Source organism: Oculina patagonica, chromosome 6, assembly GCF_052425735.1.
Source record: "Oculina patagonica isolate OP01 chromosome 6, crgOcupat, whole genome shotgun sequence".
NCBI lineage: Eukaryota > Metazoa > Cnidaria > Anthozoa > Scleractinia > Oculinidae > Oculina > Oculina patagonica.
This window is the reverse complement of record NC_135763.1, coordinates 21,925,859-21,946,403: the sequence shown is the minus strand read 5'-3', so window position 1 is coordinate 21,946,403 and position 20,545 is coordinate 21,925,859. Positions and strand designations below refer to the sequence as shown.

Below are 20,545 nucleotides of genomic sequence, written 5' to 3'. Positions count from 1 at the left end.
CAGACATATTTTCAGCGAATTTTCTAGGACAACTGAAATAAAAGGTCTAGCGTTGCTTCTGTGTTGATCCGAACACAAGGATAAAGCACGTAAATGAAAATGGCGCAACCATTTCACGGTTCCGGAGCTTTAAGACATTTCATGTCAAAACTTAGACAATCCATTACTTAAATAAACAAAGTTTAGATAAACGCGCGATAAACCATGCCTTTTCAGGTCGTTTTACTATAGTAAACTTTGCTTTCATCCTGCCGCCGTTGCTATCGCGACAGACTACGATTACATTTACCATAGTAAACTGAAAAAAGCCGGTCACACTACAAATTGGCTTAACTATAGTAAACTTGACTTTGCTATAGTAAAAAAAGCACTAGTGTGACCTCAACCAGTGATCGGAATGGATACTATAAAGGCATCGATTTCAAAACTTTATGCATGAATCTTATATATATTTTTTAGTTGGATTTTAAGCCTTTCGCGTGAGAATCCTTTTGTAGTTGGAATAAACCTTTGTTTTTATCTTTAACTGTAAAAACGTGAAGTTCAGCGCAAGCATTCACGACAAAGGTTTCTGAATTGACAAGTGAATCAAGGGTTTCGTATATCGTGTTGTGAATGTCACAACTTTTATCGAGCGACAAAAGTAGCTTTAGTTTTAGTTCAAATTTTAGGGGTGAGGAGTCTAAATGTTTCTTTATGTTAGATGCACGCTTTTTAATTTTCGATATCTTTACAAGCGATAAATAGACGTGAAAAGCGGTCTATTTTCAAATAAATTACACCCTGAAAAGAGTCACGAGACACTAAGCCCCAATGTAATTAGAGTCCAATAGTAATCTTATTGTCCGGTATCTTTGTTGACTTTGTTAGGTTTTGTAAATTCACTCAACCGAACATTTATTGGAATAATAAAACTACTTGTTTTTAGTTCAGACGTATACAACAAACTAACAAAACGCGTTTGTAAATTTCGGCATGGGTAAAAAAACCCACGCAATATTATCGTTTGGAAAACGTTTCTACAAAATGTTGAGATTTACATTATTGCGATATGGGGCGATACGCTGCTGTACATTTCAAACATGCTCTGGTGTACACCAATATGGGCTAGCCTGTGTAACTGGCGGTATTGTTGGTAGTCCAGTCAATATAAGCCATTTCGTTGTCTAACCCAAAACAAATTGCAACAAAAATAAAACATGCCTTATTCGACTTTGCACATATTGAGGAATAACATACTAAAAGTCACCGTGAATCGGAGTATTGGAACCTCGTCTTTTTTAGCGATATTTGAACTACAATGAAAGATGAGAAATTTAATTTATGCATAACTAATGTGATTTTTACAAGTAACATTGAAGGGTCCTTATCGATAGAAATAATCAAGCTAGCAAAACTAAACAACGACAAGCCAACAAATCAGTTTACAACAAATGTAGCAGTTATTATAGTTATTACTTATCCTATTTATTGCGTGAAATGACATTACTATTCTGCCCTTTTTGGTACCTTAGAGAACGTACTACCAGCGACCGGATTCTGGCATAGATGCAAGTATAGTAACAACGTTCGCTAATCGGATATTCCATTAAAAAAGCTGAGTTTTCTTCAAAAATTAAAGATAATGAAAACTGATAAAGTATAATTATACCTTTTTGACGAAAGAATAAACGCTGTTCAAAAAACTTACCGTCTGATAACTAGAATTGCGGCAAACAATTACGGCGGGAGTCTTGGATGAAACCCTAAACATAATCTGTCAGAAAACGTAATCCGTGAATTTGCTCCCCCAAAACCCTTTCTGCTTATTGGAAGGTGTCTATAATTCCAAGAATCAACACTGATTGATCTTTGCAAAATTCCCCCGAGTGACTGAGCCGTCACAGACGCCGGGGACACAACCCCGGCGTAACTATGGGCACGCCTCCATCTCTGCACTTAATTCTTTTACAAAAGGATGAACAAATTCTTTCAGGAGTAGCAGAATGATTTTGGACAAAAGAAAAAGGGTTAAAACATTTGGAAAAAGTTTGGTAACAACCTGCAAATGACTTGATAAACATGAATTCAAACAACAACAACAACTTTATTCACCCTAAATATTTACAAAAGGAAAAGACATATATATGGTATTGATAAATAATTAAGGGTCTGGTGGCCTGAAATAACTGTAGAGTTTAAAAGGACAGGCAACCAGTGACAAGTATGGTATCACTCTATCCACTCAATATTAGCATTTGTATACAGCCACGTCAAATGCTATACAGTTTTGTACGCCAATCGTCACATTTGTTTAACCACTGTGGTGGAAAGCATTAACTCATCAACAGACACGCCTTTTTCTCGCTGTTTTAAAATCCTTTTAAAAAAATTAAAAATAAAACAAATATTTTAACGGGATTAACTTATCAGTACTTTGGAGTACTGTTATCTTAGGGGTCCTGTAAGATATTAAAATTTAAAAAGATGACTTACAAAGTTTAAAAAAAGTTAAGAAATGTTAAAAAGACAACGGTTAAAAACAAATAAAAACTTATGAATAAAAATTACAAATAAAAATGTTCTATAACTTTTTGTTTAAAAAAAAGTCTAGAGTTCAATTTTTTCATGTCCGACGGTAAACAATTAAAAACTGACGCTCCTAAAAACGAAAAACTCCGACGGCCAAACTCTAGCTTTATTCTCGGCAGGACATAAGCCATACCTTACTCATGCCATGTGCAACTAGGACACTGTATGTATGACGTTATTTCCAGACGTTTCTTTACATATGTTTCAAAAAATATGGCTTTGCCACTGTATTTGGATGGTTATCGAAGAAGACCAGCCACCAAATATGACTCACGATAAAAGGATCAGATGTGGGATAAGCGATGCATGATGTTAGATTCACTCGGGAAAGAGTGTGTGTTATAAAGAAAGATTCCCTTTCCAAAATGTGAAACAAGATAAGGTTCGTCGCGCTACTACCTCTGCATTTAAATCTGTGACGCCATCATTACGTCACACATGAAAACATTTGTGTTACTATATTGGTAATGAATCAATCAGTTGTTATATCAATTTTGGTTTAGCTGTCTTTATTATTTGTGGAATTACAGACGCTAGAATTTTGTTTTATTTGGTTTCGCCATATTACATACCAGCCAATTTGAGAATTTCATCAATGGTCTAAAAGTCATAAAAAATACAAGGTTCCAATGCTTAGATTTACGGTGACTTTCAGCAGCGTATTCTACACCAAATTTGAAGTCAAGAACAGCATGTTTAATTTTTGTTGCAATTTGTTTTGGCGTACAAAACTGTATAGCATTTGACGTGGCTGTATACAAATGCTAATGAAGAGTGGATATAGAGTGATACCAAACTTGTCACTGTGGTTTAAATCAATTTTGAATTCATGTTTATAAATAATTTGAAGTCATTTGCAGGTTGTTACCAAACTTTTTCCAAATGTTTTAACCCTTTTTCTTTTGTCCAAAATCATTCTGCTACTCCTGAAAGAATTTGTTCATCCTTTTGTAAAAGAATTAAGTGCAGAGATGGAGGCGTGCCCATAGTAACGCCGGGGTTGTGTCCCCGGCGTCAGTGACGGCTCAGTCACTCGGGGGAATTTTGCAAAGATCAATCAGTGTTGATTCTTGGAATTATAGACACCTTCCAATAAGCAGAAAGGGTTTTGGGGGAGCAAATTCACGGATTACGTTTTCTGACAGATTATGTTTAGGGTTTCATCCAAGACTCCCGCCGTAATTGTTTGCCGCAATTCTAGTTATCAGACGGTAACTTTTTTGAACAGCGTTTATTCTTTCGTCAAAAAGGTATAATTATACTTTATCAGTTTTCATTATCTTTAATTTTTGAAGAAAACTCAGCTTTTTTAATGGAATATCCGATTAGCGAACGTTGTTACTATACTTGCATCTATGCCAGAATCCGGTCGCTGGTAGTACGTTCTCTAAGGTACCAAAAAGGGCAGAATAGTAATGTCATTTCACGCAATAAATAGGATAAGTAATAACTATAATAACTGCTACATTTGTTGTAAACTGATTTGTTGGCTTGTCGTTGTTTAGTTTTGCTAGCTTGATTATTTCTATCGATAAGGACCCTTCAATGTTACTTGTAAAAATCACATTAGTTATGCATAAGTTAAATTTCTCATCTTTCATTGTAGTTCAAATATCGCTAAAAAAGACGAGGTTCCAATACTCCGATTTACGGTGACTTTTAGTATGTTATTCCTCAATATATGCAAAGTCGAATAAGGCATGTTTTATTTTTGTTGCAATTTGTTTTGGGTGTAATACTAAGTTGACTGGACTATGGATTTTTAAGTACCCAACAGCAAGCGGCAAAGCCGCGACAACGAGCTCACTCGCGGCTGCGCAGCTTGTTGTCACGGCTTCGCCGCTTGCTGTTGGGCACTTAAAAATCCAACAATACCGCCAGCTACGCAGGCTAGGTTGAAGTATGTTAATGAGGTAAGTAGCCAGATTGTAGTTGTAGGTGTTGACAGAGGAAACAATAGGGCGGTAAGGGCATCCGGCTTTGTGAACCTTTGGAAGGCCATACAAAACACCAGGAGACGACCCACCAGGTGAAATCTTGTGGAAAGTAGTGTCATCAATAATTTTATCCTTCCTCAGTTTTCGGAGATATGTAGAGAGACTGTCTTCCCTTGATCATGTCATTACCCTGGACTAAACAAGTAAGATTCGAGCCCGCGATTCAATGGAAAACTATAACCTGGTCAGCGGTCAGCTTAAAAAACACATGACCTCGATGACTTGTACACCTGAGCCCACGATACGGTCACGTGATACTGGTCAGCGGATACAATGTTTTGACAGCTGTCAATTGACCATAACATGGATGCCTAATATCAAAGATACAAGCCGACATTAACTATAACTTCCCTTAGGATAAGTGGGCGCGCACGCCCACTTGATAACCAAATTTTTCCTCCTTCATGGGTTTACTTCAAATTTCCTTACCCATGGTGCTCCGCTGGTGCGCTTCGCGCGCTGGAGCTCCGCTATAAATAAGATGATCCACCCCCTATCTTCAGATCAAAACTACATAACCCAACTCTTTTTGAGGGCTCAAAAACTGATGACCCACCCCTTCCTGCTCCTCGGAAGAATGTAATCAAATAGCAAAATAAGGGTGTGTTGTGTTCAATTTGCTTGAGGATATAAATCGTCAGCACATCGCTGTAAAACTAGCCATGGTATATTGCAATTACTGAGTTGTGATTGTTTGCCGTAATGAGCTCATACTGATACAAGGACCACAAAAATTGTAGGTGTACGGGTCAACCCTTTTCGAATAACTAACAGAATACATAATTAAGAAGTTGTTTTGGCGTTGTTTCGGCAGTGGTAAGTCGTCATGAATATTTGTTTCAAAATATTTGTCTTTATAACCCATCCATTAATTTTTGCGCGCGCTCATTGGACAAAACGCATCACGTGATACAAAATCGGACGACAGGTATCAGCGATTATTATTCAACAGATGCGCGCTTACCATATATGGTCAAAATGTTAACGTTATCTGTCATCCGTACATAACAGATATTCTGCGATATACGTAGGTTGCGAAGATTCGTCCGAAATCTTGTAAAGCGCTGCATAATTACAGTTTTTCTATCTACGAAATGTGTTACAATTATCCTGCTCAATCTTGCGGAATATCGTCTGATTTAAGCCAACTCGGCCTACCGCCTCGTCGTTTAAGTATCAGGCGATATTCCGCGCGATTTCGCAGGATAATTGTTAAATATACCCCGTCCAATTTGATATCCGTCGCCCGATTTTGTAGGCAAGAACAAAACAAACAAAGAAGTCGCCTTATTCAATTCTAACTTTTAATGAAATCACAGAGTTAAAAAAATCACGTAAACCAATCAACTTACATTTGTTTCAACCACAGTTACGCCGGGTTTGTTACGTAGGTTTTTCCTTTAAATTTACTGGCGATAAAGCACGTTGTAGAAATAAATCATCGGAGGGTTATAAAATAAATCAAACCCTTTCTGGCTAGCTGGTATATATTGTAGGATAATGCCCTTGGCTGAAAGATTGTCCTTAAAATTTCACAGCTGCCCTTGAAGCTTCGCTTCTCGGCCAACTGTTCATTTTTCGACAATCTTTCAGCCTCGGGCATTATCCTCCAATATACCAGCCGCCTGAAGGGGTTTATTAACTAATTAACCAAGATGACAAAGGTCTTAAAAACGAAAGCTGTTTTCTTTATCGTTCTGTGTTTTTGGTTGCTGTGTGGTACAACGTTTGATACCCAAAAAGAACATTTTTTTTTATGAAGTGTTCACGCTTAAAAGAAGCGAACGGTATCTTTCTATGCTAATTGCCCGCCAAAAATCTTTTTACATGTAGATCTGATAAAGACATTTTACGGTAAGTGTGAAATCGTTGAACCATGCTCAGATTGTCCTCTTAAAACAGGTTTGGCCGGTATTGTTAATAATTGACTACCTAAACAAAGTTGCAACAGTAACTTTGGAATGATGATTTATCACTTGTAGATTACTGTAATTATTGGAAATGCAGACAGAAAATGAGCAACGACTGGGTATGAAGTATTTCCATACTTGATTTAACTACATGCAGATGACACTGCCCCCTTTAATACCGTATGCAATATTAATGTGCACAGAGGTGACGATTTCTTAATTCTTAACAAGCCTGCGAAGTTTCTCTCTCTTATTTTTGTTATGATGCTTTTTCCAAGGCTTGTAAGGTATAGCACCAGTTTCTTGTGGAGGTATGACTCCATGCTGTCTTGATTCTGCAGTGTGAAACCCTCGGGAGAAACAGCGAACTTGTTCCTGATAAAAAAATATAGTTGACAAAAAACCATAAAAGATCGTGTTAAAATAAAGTTATCTTATCTTATCCATTATACCTATAGGGGCCTTTTTCTTTTCAAGGGGGGGGGGGGGAGTATTTCAAACTATATATCAGTCAAGGTACAAGAAAGAAATATAACAGACATCATGTTTTAGTGATGTTAAATAACACAAATTGTCAGACTAGTAACCATAAAAAGTAAATGATGTGGATGAATGATACGGTGGCAGTTTGAATTCCAAATTAAATAGCAATAATGTGTGCCCAGGGGACAAATACATATAAATGGGCCCTCCCCCATGAGCATTCCATAATGTATTTTAAAACAATAGTAATAGAAATACATAAATTAATTAATTAATTACTATATTAAGAGAGGAAGTCACACCAGCTCTTGCTGGTTTTCATGCGAATCCTCCATCCTCCTAGCCTGAATTTCAGACATCCCTCTCTGGTCGCCTACTCCCGAGAAGGGACGTCTGAACAAATCTGGCCCTAATGCCGTCCGAAGCTGAGCAATTGAAAACATGATGTTTTATGTTTCATGTTTATTTTCCTTTATTGCCAATGAGGCAATAAAGGAAGGAAGGCTGACGAGGGGGCAGTTATACAGGTGCATGAATGGGAGAAGATTCTACACTCTTTAATGGTTCTACGATAGAATGTCAGTTTTTGTAGGCTTTAGTGTTTGGCGATTAAGTTTAATAACGAGTCTTTGTAAAAGTATCGTAGTTGACAATTGCCCCTTTTCAGTTTTGATATAACTTGATTTCCAATGCTGATTCACCATAGAAACCTTCATGAATTAATGTGAGGTGAACAGATTTCCTTCTGTTTTGAAGGGAGGGCTAATCCAGATCATTGAGTAAATTTGTAACACCACAAAGAAAGCATAGGGTTTTTTGAAACAAATATATGCCTTTCTGATATGCATACAAAAGTATCATAGATAAACTCCACATTTTATCACACAGTCAGGTCTACACTTTATACAAGAAAAGTTAATTAATTGACATCAATATTGATTATTAACTATTACAGTTAACACCATAGCAGCTTAGAGTATTAGTGGTTAGCCAACGACAGCCCACTAAACCATCACAAAAATGCATTCTGCACCAAAAGAGGATTATATTAGGGAAAACCTCGGTGGGTCATTGACTTTTGTTTGTAATTCCAGTGACCAATGCATGAATTAACTTGATGAAAATGCAAAGCTGAGTGAAATGACGATGAGATGTTAATCAGTTATGTCAAGAGCAAAAAACATTTTGTTTGAATTGTACACAAGTGTTAGAAAATAAATGAGTGAACGATTACTTGTTTATATACAAGTTGATGATCTTGCTGTGCAAGGCTGCATTTCATGTACACTAAGCCTGGAATGAATGCCAAGTGACATTGTACGTTTGGTAAAATGCAACCTGGTTCAGGTTCCTCTGTGGGACCTTGTGATTGCCACAATATTTATGATTTTACATTATTTCCAGGTTTTTCTGTCAGCCTTAAAAAATTCCAAGAAATTGCTTAATGTGTTTCTTTTGAAAAAACGCATTTTTAAAAAGGGACCTGTCAGAGCAATGAATGAGATGATGGGGATATGAGACCAGGGTAATACCAGATATGAGGATGAGACCGGATATGAGATGGAGATATGAGACCAGGTTTTAGTGAGTTGGAAGAGGAAATGGAAAGGGCAAGGGAAGGTGGGAAAAGAAAAAGCACAGTAGCATAGAGAGGCAAGTGTAAAAGGAATAAACATCAGGTCTCGGCAACTACAGCCCAGTTTCTTATGCGAACTGGGCAGAAATGAGATGCAGGGCTCTTATTTATACTCGCGCTTGTAACTGACTGGCGCAAGTAGCCTACTATTCGCGACAGTCCTTTTTACGCTCACAAATAAGAGATGGAGATATGCTCCCGTGCCCAGAAGTCTGCGCATACATGGCCGAAAACCAGATGACCTGAGACATTGCCAATACTCAATCCTATCCAGCGACCCATAACTGATTATAAAAGGCAAGCAAGACACTAACCAATCTTGCTGACAAGGTCTTAACTAGGTTCCTGGTGCAAAAGTTCGCTATCCATGGTCTAAAACTGAGCACTTTTCCACACAGCCGACAAACCATACAGCAACTGCATGAGGCCAGAGTGCCTTCCCTTGGGTGGCAGAACTTAAAATACAGAAAAACCGGGATAAATGAGATGGCATAGGACAAAAAGATCTGGCGCTGGAAAAAACATGAGAGAACCCACCCACAAACACGATGATTGCGAGGCGAAGCACACTAACATAACAAATAAACTTGTGCAAAAGGAAAGAATTGCACAAACCTGATGCTTGTGAGGCAATTAAAGCACACTAACATAACAGATAAACATGTGCAAAAGGGAAGCACACTGCACAAACCCGATGTTTGCGAGGCAAAGCATACCGACAACAAATAAACGTGTTCAAAAAGGAACTTGAACCCGATGTTTATGAGGGGAAACGCACTGACATAACAAAAAACCTCAAAATTAATGCAAAAGTGTGAAAAGTGTTGCTGCAGTATCCAATAGTATATACAAAGGTGATATATGGACTTGTGTCACTTTATTTGGCAATGGTCCTTGTAAATAACTTGAAAGAAAGGATTGAAGTCATTGGTTTAAAACATGATTTGCTATAATGGGCAAATTAAACTTTACTTATTGTAATTCATTTTCCACATTTTGTGGTTCATTGCCACTTTCATTTTTACAAAAGACATAACTGAAAGGTTGACCACTACCCTACCTTCTTCTTCCTTCTCCACAGTTATATTTTTACAAAAGCCCTCATTCACCTGTTGCCAATGAGCTGCAACAGACTACTGTGCATTGATGTCCAGTTGGGGAGCAGCAAAAAGAATGTTGATTGAAAAAAATAGATGGTTTAGCTGGAGAGCCTCGCCATTTTTTCACCCGCTATTCATTGTAGAGGCTGAGCGAGGCATGCAATCCATTCCGGTTAGTCTAAATTGCATTTCCGGTTAGCCTACATTAGCTTGTGGTTAGCCTTTTTATTTGAAGTAAGGATTTCTGCCTCGCCGCCTTACCTCGCTGCCTCGCACGTTTGTAAGACTCTCATTGTGCTAATCCTGTTTTTCGTGCTTGGACAGGTTAGGTTATTATTTACTATGCACTAGTACGATATTTTCAGTAACAAGTGCCAGCTAGAACTTTTAAATTTGTATTTGGCGTCAGGTCACATGACTTCTGCATGCAATTACCTGTTTAAAGAAATTCTTGTCCACATCGCTTATCTAAGAAACAAGACAAAACACGTGTCACATCCTACTGACCAATAAACCTGATCTTGCAATATGACATTCAAATGACAGATTGTACTAGTGATTGTTCTGTATTATTGGAAATCCCGTAAAACATTAAGCTATGTTCTTGGGGGAGGATCCATTATTAATGTCCCTTTTAAGTAAAGATCTCCATCAATCTTAAAATCGAAGAGGTGGAACAATCCCTCATTCAGCACGAATTAGGTTCATCATTTCAATCCACCATTTTGCTTTTGATTTCTTTTTGATATCATTTACCACTATTGTTCATATTTATCGCTGTCATGCAGTTACTTATAAGTGTAATTTTCAGAGGTGAAAATAAGAATAGGGCATTCTGATTAGTCAAGAAACTCGGCTTATGATGCTATAATCACCCTTTATAAGGTGCTTACAGCATTTCAAGGCTTGGTCAGTAAGCCATGTCATCTTTGTCATCCAGGCAGGCAAACATGGCAGATATAGTCGCTGAAAGAAAGTACCGGTATTGCATTTTCAAAGGACATCACTTTTACTCTGGGATATGAATTTTATAAAATGATTTCTAAGGCCTTTGGACCAAAAGTATTTTCAAGAAATGGTATTCAAGGCATGTAAGAATCCTAAACACAATGGATTTGTAGTTTGCACTGCCATGAAAAATGGACGATGACTTCAACATGGTCAAAATGTCTGATGCACTGAGTATTCATGTGCTATTTTGAAAGCAATCATGTCTTGTCTGTTCAAATGAATAACTTCCCAGCAGGTGCAATTTCACATTATGTAGTTTCAAGAGGGTCACGATAAGAATATCTCTACTTCTAGAGGGCTAAGGTGATTGTAACAGCAAGAGTCTCTTTCATCATAGGAAAAGTTCGTGATACAGGTGACAATACTGCACAGAGTATTCTTGTGATATTTTTGGGAGCGAAAGCTTTTGTCTGTTCCGTGAATAAATACTTGCTGACAAGGGTGATTTCAGCTTTCGTCATAATAGGAGTGTCACAACATGAATGATATCACCGCTTCTAAAGGACTATGGAAGGTGATTGTAAAAGCAAAAAAAAAACTTTAGTCAAAGGACAAGTTCATGATATAGATTACATTTAACAAAATGAGTATGTGGCGACACGTGTAATTAACTGTCAGCTTGAGCTGTTACAACTTCTGCAGCTTGTGCTACCGCTTCTACAAGATGAAAGAAGGGTGATTTAAACAGCAAATCACAAAAGTACAGTATGGAGATAACAGTCTTTCTTTAAAACACATGGAATGCTTTTTGGACTCTCTCTTTGGCCTCCCGCTCTTTGCTATCAACATCAGCAAGGTTTGCAGTTTGTATCCAATTTGTTGAATACATATGAAGTCCTAATGAGTGTCGGATTGAGGGACCAAAATTTATTCCTCTTCAGACTGGAATTATACTATTTCCAGATGATAAGTGCAGTTGCTAATAAGGTCATCAACGGTCAAACAGAGGTACCAAATGAATGTGGACTTTGTAGTGTTGTTCATTTTTAATTACTGTCTAGATTGATATGCAAATTGTTTGGTAATCAATGTATTAAACTAAGGCGAACATGCATGCAAGCAAACACTAGTGGCTTGTGTTACTTGTATTTCCATGTTTTCTATCATTATTTTGCAGTTCTTGATTTTTACCTCTGAATATTATACTAAAACAATATTATTGACCTCAGGCTCAGTGAATCTTGGCAAATATTCCCCTTTGTCTCAGCAGGATTCACTTTGCCTTCGGCAAATATTGTTAATTAACATTCTAGATCATTCTAACTTTTATAATTTATCACACCCATTAGCTTTTGTTTTTAAATTTAAACATGTAAAACTAAAGAAGTATTCAATGTCTACTAGTACTATAGAAATTACTTTGGTATGCCTTTTTACCCCACATTATAAAATTCATTAACTATTCATGAGGGTGCAAACCAATACCATAGCACAGTATTCAGATCACATGCACACAACTGTAAACCCCAACACAAATCAAACAATAGAACTAACTTTTGATACAAACTCCTGGTCAGCTAATTAATCAGTATTCATTAACTTTTGATACAGATCTCTACCAAATCGCCAGTTTTATAGATCTGCAAGCCAGTGAGCAATGCAAGCCATGATGCGAGCCACTCAAGGCTGCTTTTTACGATTCTTATGCCACAAATATATATGACCAAGAAATCAAAAATTTTTAAAGTTTATATGCTATAAGCATAAATATATCACTGTATGATAGCGTTGCTCCAACCAGGAAATGAAAGCTGACGGCAAGCAAACTGGGGTGGAACTAACCACAAGCAAACCACATGACACCAGGGTGGAACTAACCACAAGCAAACCGAAGTGAGTCTAACCGCAAGCACACCTCTGTGAAAGCTAACCGCAAGCAAACTGGAGTGAAACTGACTGCACACAAACCGGAGTGGAGCTAACCACAAACAAACAGGGGCAGAACTAAGGGCAAACAGAATGAAAATGAACTAACCGCAAGCAAACCGGGGTGAATATAACCGCAAGCAATTACCTGTGTGAAAGCTAACCGCAAGCAAACTGGAGTGAAACTAACCACACACAAACTGGAGTGGAGCTAACCACAAGCAAACAGGTGCGGAACTAAGTGCAAACAAAATGAAGTTGAGCTAACCGCAAGCAAACCTGACAATCCAGCCCATAATTCCAACTCAAAAATTTAATTTGACATCCAAGACCAATCAAAGGAAGAGGGTTGCAAAGCGAGGTAATTTGGTTTTTTAATAATTTTATTAGTCATGGCTCGCATGCCTCACATGGCTCACTGGCTAGCAGATTATGTAGACCCCCAAATTGCATAACAATACTTTGCATTAATTTTATTGTTTTCATTTCACAAGTAGAATAAAACATTTGGGTCCGATCTGTATGGCCATTTACAATGGCGATATCGGCTCGCTATTGTAAACGGCCATACAGATCTCCCGCTCATTTTTCATCTACAGTAAAAACCCGCGTATAAGAACCTAGTTTTTTTCAAGTTAGCCTAAACAGGTTCTTATATAAATGGTATTTAGTGTGCAATTATATAATTAGGCAAACTAGGTTCTTAATTAGGTTCTAACTTTTGTTCAAGAAATAAAGTAGAATTTTCAAATGATCTGGTCTTTAATGTCCAGAAACAGTATTTTTGGAGGCTTTGGTAAGCATATAATACTATACTATTTTAATCTGATTTTGTTAAAATCAAACCTATACTGTAACCTTCACTATAGTTCCATAAATCTTGTATACAAAACAAGATAACATGATAAAATGTCAAAGTTCCACTTTAAAAACAGACTGTGTTATAAATATTTTTAAAGATTTTTTAATTCTATGTTTTTTAAGATTATTTTTTTCTAGTTTGTTGAAAATAATTAGAACCTGTTTTAGAATTTTAGCCTAAAATGGTTCTTATGTGAAGGGTGATTAAAAATGAAATTTTAGCCTAACAGGTTCTTAAATGTTAGGTTCTTATATGCGGGTTTTTACTGTACTTCTTATCAACTTATTATAAAAACATCTCTTTGCTTGAAACTTACGTACACAATAATTGGCACAAGGACGGTGGTCCCTGAAAGGCCCATTTTGTCTGGTGTAAAAAATGTAAAATGTTCCAGTAATTTATTTACCCACGTAACACAGAAGAGCTCTTGTTAGGATGTGCGTTCCACATTGGTGGGAGGCGAGCACTCTCACCACAGTGCCACCCCTGCTTGCTTCTCTGTTGAAGTCAGAGGGTTAATTAGGTTAACAGATACAGTTATCAATAACATAGTTTAGGTTCCTCTTCTCATTTTTAAAACGTAATCACCTGTTTATGGGCTCTCTCTTTGGCCTCCCGCTCTTTGCTATCAACATCAGCAAGGTTTTGCAGTTTGTATCCAATTTGTTGAAATTCTGTTACATCTTCTCCAGGTGGTGCTACACAGTATAGAAGTTTACCCTATAGTTTTAAAAAAAGAGCTTTGTTTTGACTTAAGCCCTCAACTTTTTCCTTTATGAATATCCTGTAAGTTTTGTCACTTACCCTGACATAATCCTTTAGGATGTAGCGTGCAGACCTGGAGCAATCTGGAGTTCCATGGGAGGTCATGAAACCTCTGATATCTGTAACATAGTTATACCAAATTATTCTAGTCAATGTGATTTTCAATATATAATATAAATAAATTATATAATAAGGTAATCTTATTTTTAGATTTTCATGCTCACTGGAACACAAAGTCTGAACTGAAGGGTCGAATCTGGTTTAAAATGTAGAATAAGTGCTGATGAGCTAAAAAAAATATGCACCTATGATAGAATTGTAAGATATGGGGAAGTTAACAACCTTTCACTGTGGTATTTTTATTGACTAAAAACAATTCCTTTATGCTTATGCTCGCCAAGGTATTAAACAAAATTAATTCTTTACTTCATGTAAGAAAAAACAAAAACAACTTACAGCCATAAGCAGACAGCAGCTCATCAGCATATGGAGCCCTGTTGGGACTCTCCCCCTCCTGGGGTGGGATAATGTTTATGCCATAAACTACTTCAAGAACACTGCGAGGAATTCGCTGACAGAGGTGGCTTAAGTCAAGGAAATAGAACACATACACACACATGTGTTACACTATCACTTGTTTTCCTTACCCAAGGTTTGTGGATCATGAATCACACAAAATAGACTATGATCAGTCCCTCATTTCTCAGGGTCAATTGAGTAGTCAAGAACTGGAGAAAATCACTTGGCACGAGGAGGCACAACAAGCAAGGGCAAGAAAGTGATGAGGGACTGCAGACAAAGCCAGAGCATTTTTAAATAAACGGCATGCAATACATGCTGAAGCGATGACGTTTCACAAGGGGTTAAAAATACATTTTCTTCGTAGATTTGCTCAATTGTACAACTACAGTTATATATATATATTTTTTGATTTCCCTATGTTGTCTCAACAAAGGTTACGTTATATTATAGGTCTTATAGCGTGACTTGCGATAAACGACATACGATACGCGGGAGCTAGCTTTTAAGCTGCGAGAAAGGTCAAACGGTCTCTTGCTTACAGTGGCCCTGTTTCTTCTAAGAATTAGAAATCTCTGTCTAATAGATCCCATCACATAAAATTTAGTCTCTTTTGTTTATACATTTTAGGGTCCCATTCTTACTGCACGGGTGTATTTTGTGTATTTTCCACGCGGCGATTTCTTGTTATTATGTTAAACTTGATTTCTGTTCGATTGAGCTAAACGGATCCGGTCGATCGGGTGCCTGCATTAAAGCGATGACGTCATCAGTTACACGTCATCGCTTAAAAATTGTGTTGTTATGAAGACACAAAATTCTTTTTTTAGAGACTTATCAACAATCTGTCCACAGATGCAAAAGACTTTCAATGATTGAGAAAACATCGAACAAGGACTTCATAATTCAAACATAACTCAAACTGAAAACAACGGCAAAGCCCTGGAAGTGCTCTTTGTTTGCTGATAGAGACAATCCATGATTCTACATACCAGCTTATGTCAATAGCCTTATCAGTTTAGTGTTTTTTGATGTCAAATATGTCAATAAATATCATTTTCTTGCTATTTCACCACTGACTAGCACATACAGGGCATCCAATCTGACAGACCTACTGTACAAAATTAATGAAGGCTGTCTGTTCCAGCATAGTTACTAACTATGGTTCCAGTGAGAACAAAGGGACATCTCCATGTGGGGTTAAACGATGTCTAACCTGTAATTTAATCAATCCCATCAACACTGTTAATAGTACCACTGCGGGGAATTCTTTACACATCAATTGCAAATCTCCACGATCTTCTAGATGTTTAGTTTACATGTACATAGCAGAACGTATATTTTGTAAAAGCAATATGTAGGTAATACAACCCAAAAGTTGCATGACTGCATTACTGGGCATAGAAACAGCAAGGAGTCCGCCCTTACAATTTCTTTAGATTCACATTCTTCTGCTTTTAACCAAACATTTAAGTTTGTAGCATTGAGCCATTCTCTTGAAAAGTTTAATGAGTAAGAGTCCATCTGGATACGTAAGTTATGTACTAGTGAACCTGATGGCCTTAATAGGGTTGATCAGTGTGCATTACACACCGGCATTACTTAATTTAAAAAATATCTTGACACACCCTAACTGTAATGTAATATCATGTTACTGGTCATTGCCATTTCAAATGTTACTTCACTGAAGAGGGCTGTTAAGGTTGAAAGGCCTATGAAGTTTATTAAAATCATAGCTGTATGGCGATGCACAATAAAATTATTTGAAGGCGTAAGCGCAAGAAACGCACTTTGTGTTTTAGCCAAATTGAAAATTGTCACAAACAACTCCAAATTTCGCACGCAAGTTCGTTTACGTGTGCTCAACACTGCCCTGTACAGTCAACTCTCGCCTTGCGGACACCCCGCTATTGCGGACGCTCGCTATTACGGACAAAATCCAGATCCCCGGCCAATGAGGTTTGACTGGAAATGACTCCCGCTATTGCAGACTCTCGCTATTACGGACACTAAACGACGCCCCGAGCGTGTCCGCTTTAACGAGAGTTGACTGTATTTAATTTTGCTGGTCTTTCCTTCGTTTTCGAAAAATAACACATGCAAAAAGACAAGGTTTTTGCTTGCGCTGCGTCTTTTGACTTTTCTTTTACAAACGATAAACAAAGGAAACCTTTTGTTTCTCAAGACGATGAAGTCAGCTAAATTTTTAGGGTTACAATCCTAGCCCTAACGCAAAAGGTAACCCCAAGGCCGTAGGGTCGGGGTTAGAGTTTCAGATTAGGGTTACAGACTTAGCCCTAACGCAAAAGCCTAGCCCTAACGCAACAAAAAAAAAAAAAAAAAAAAAAAAGTTTAACGCTAACCCCAAGGGATTAGGGAGTTAAGCCGTTTTCAAGTTAAGTTTAGGATCAGAGTGAGTCAGCCTCAACCTTTTATAGATCGCGCATTTAATGCAGTAAGCTTTCACGCCAGTTTGCTTGCAGCTAGCTTTTCTGCAGTCTGTTTGCAGTTATCTAGTTTTTGTTGTTACGGGCAAGACTATTTTACTCTGTTACCGTTAGCTGTAATTTGCCGAGGTGAAAGTGAAATAAAGACTGATTGTTGATTGAATACGTTTGCTCGTGTTGTCACATTATACTAGTTTTGCTTTCAGTTGAGTGCCGCCGGCTTGCTCTTACTTCTATCTCCACTCCTTACATCATCACACATCTACAAAATCCCGCGAAAACAAGATAAACTTATGAGGTTTTCGTTCGCACGAATCGATAGATTCATTGATGAATATTTAATGAGACACAGAAAATATTTTGCGAAGGGAAGGTGCCCTGGGGAACATATAAAGAATTTTTTTAAGTCTAAAACCAGGTCACTTCTCGGCAACTTTGTCGCGGCAGAACCCAAGCGGATCCTGCAAAACTCGCGTTGACGAAGTTCCCGGCAAGAAACCTCTTGTTTTAGACTCTCTATGCCGCCAGGCTCAAAACTACCTCGGTTTGTGCAACGTTTTTTCCGAAGCGCTAAACAGCGCTGTTGTACAAAACAAAGGCAGAAACATCACTCAGTTCTTCGAGCGATGCTGTAAACTTACGGGTATTCAGACTTAATGATGTCCTTCAACCACCTGGCAGCAGCACTTACGCTAAAACTAACCAAAGGCTTCAAATGATTTTCAGGAACAAACGGCCATTTTTTTTTTCTCTTTCCTCTCACGTGACGCCTATCAGGTGACATCGCGTCACAATGTGTTCAGTCCAGTCCTTTTCTTAAAGCGAATCCTCAAAATGGTGGATAGGAACTAAAATCATGGCTCTGACACGTTTTTCAACCTCCCCGGACAGTTAAATAACGCTAGAAGGAAAGATTTACACGCGATGTGTCGAAAAACTCATGCTGCTGGCTGACTGTGGAGAACATAAGCTTTGCAAAACGCCTTTGTTCTTTGCATACGTAATTTCTAAAAAACGAAGCTAGATTCAGCGAATTTGAATACAGATCAATGTTAAGCACACGTAAACAAACTTGCGTGCGAAATTTGGGGTTGTTTGTGACATTTTTTTTAATTTGGCCAAAACACAAAGTGCGTTTCTTGCGCTTAGGCCTTCATTTGTTCTTTTTGGTATACGTTTCAGAGATGACTGAGCTTTGCATTTCAGTGGTTTACCAGGATGCAAACAAGGAACCTGACTTTACAAATCAAACTGAATGTTTGATTAATCGAACTCGTGATTAATCAATGATTGATTGGTAATCAAAGAGCGCTAATGGTCTGGTAACTTGTTTTCACACTCTTATTTTTTATTCTAATAATTTATACTCTGCCACCTTTATTTGTATTTAAACTCGAAACTACAACCGTTATCTTTCTACTTAATAATAGAGTCAAGATTTTGCTATAATAGCAAATTGCATATCGAAAAACTAAATGCCCTGAACATTGTGAGCCATCTCAAAGCTTATTTGTATTTTACTGCCAAATTGTTTATTTTACCGAGCCTCAGAAAGGTCAGATGCTCTGGCTTTGTTTGCATCTTCTTCACAGTACAACAACAACCTTTACCTTCCCTTGAATTGGTCTTATAGATATATTTACAGGTTTAAAATAAGTAATTAGTAAACACAAAGGGATCTGGCTACCTGAAATAATTAGAAACTTAAGATAAAAAGGACAGGCAGGCAGATCGAGTAATAAATATATTAATACACACACACAAACAACACAGAACACACAGTAAGCAAATGGGTAGGAAATCAAATGTTTATCATATTTCAACAAAAAAAAATGACTTTGAGTAACATGCATGGCTGGGAGATGGAAAAGATATAAGAGAGACAGCAGGGACATGGTCTCTCATCTGGTCAATTGGTAAAATTCCATTGAGGATCATTTCAGCTTTTGTGGACACAAATGAAGGGAACACCAGGCCTGGACAGTCACACAGCAACACCTCATCATTTACATACAGTGTCTGAAATAAAGAATTCAAGTCAAAACATGCAAGTACATTCACAAGCGTGTTACATCAACAGTCCCCACCAATTTATTTTTTAATATTTTAGAATTTTTCAGTTCGGAAAAATGGAACCCGGGCAAGACATCTGTCTAATCCATTTATATGCTTGCCAGATCACGCATGTAAAGCATTATTGACAAAAAACAATAACGAATGCCAGAATTGGCCTGAAAAGCCTGGAACGTAGTGTGTTGCCATGGTAACCAAGTTGTTCAGTTCACATGGTAAAACACGACTAGCAGTGTTACTGCAAAAAAATAAGAGACTTCTGATACAAATTGCCTGAGATATCACTTTCTTCACATTTGATCAAAATTTGGTTGAGTCTATGACGCCATCGCTTTGCTAACTTGCATATTTTAACAACTTGAATATCTCTGGAAAGAATAGAGATGTTGGAAAACAGTAATTTGCATTTTTCTTCTCATAAAAAGAACTTTTTAATATTTTAAAATGGCTATGAAAGGAGAGATGCGAATGTCATCATAGTAGCACTTTAATGTCTTTTTTTTGACCTGTGTGAATACCAGGGATATATTAAATTAATACATTTTAAGGGAGCTAGGTCACCCAACTAGTTGGCTAATAAGTTATTTTGGGCAACCAGTTACTGCTTGTATTTTTTAATTCATATTTTTAAATCTATTTTGTAATGTTACAGTACAAATTGCTTTGAGAAAAATACCTGAAAGTGCTTTGTTCGTCCAGGAGTTGCTGAAACAGGAACCTTCTTGTCATTCAAAAGTGTGTTGATTGTAGAACTTTTTCCAACATTTGGATAACCAACCTATAAAAATATTTAATAGTATGAACAAGAGAAATGTTTAAGAATGTAATGCCTTGGTGCACTTAATATAAATGCCCTTACTCCTTTTTGAGTCTCAAAATCTTGAACTGTTGAAAAGTCTAGATCTTTCTCAGACCAAGGATTATGGCAGAGTTAAACATGTGTAACATGAAATGTTTGAATTATTTCTTTTCACCCCCCCCCCCCCAAAAAAAAAAAAAAAACCAACAACAACAACAAAATGAAAGATCTCTTTAAGATACTGTCTATTTTGCATGAGGTATGAGTAGCAGAAATGATAATATTAAGAGCGATTTGCGATGCATTAAATCAACAGGTTAAAAAACTGATCTTAAAGTTTGACTGCCACTTTGCTCCAAAAGAAAGGTCATCAGTTGATTGATTTTCCTGATTATCAGCTGGTTGTAGGGATTTTTCCCCGTCAAATTCCTGCTTAGTCATAAACCAAGCATCTATCATTATCGTCTGGCGTTTCACCTTTGTCTATTTATTTACATTATTTTTAT

General features: G+C 37.3%; 1 protein-coding gene across 7 annotated transcripts in view; it reads right to left on the bottom strand.

Annotated features, from left to right (window-relative positions):
* Nucleotides 1–5,850: 5,850 nt before the first annotated feature.
* Nucleotides 5,851–20,545, bottom strand: part of LOC144658785 (large subunit GTPase 1 homolog) — a 60,093-nt gene continuing 45,398 nt past the window's right edge. For 5 of the 7 annotated variants that reach the window (XM_078519252.1, XM_078519253.1, XM_078519254.1 and 2 more), the window contains 8 exons: nt 19,917–20,018; nt 19,043–19,186; nt 14,658–14,781; nt 14,241–14,320; nt 14,025–14,156; nt 10,133–10,165; nt 8,912–9,052; nt 5,851–6,853 (listed from right to left, as the gene is read on the bottom strand). In XM_078519252.1, coding sequence (XP_078375378.1) covers nt 6,695–6,853; nt 8,912–9,052; nt 10,133–10,165; nt 14,025–14,156; nt 14,241–14,320; nt 14,658–14,781; nt 19,043–19,186; nt 19,917–20,018 — 915 coding nt within the window. In that variant the 3' untranslated portion in view covers nt 5,851–6,694. Of the gene's footprint in view, nt 6,854–8,911; nt 9,053–10,132; nt 10,166–13,842; nt 13,935–14,024; nt 14,157–14,240; nt 14,321–14,657; nt 14,782–19,042; nt 19,187–19,916; nt 20,019–20,545 lie in introns of all 7 variants that reach the window. The other 2 variants (XM_078519258.1, XM_078519257.1) reach the window with 2 other exon arrangements.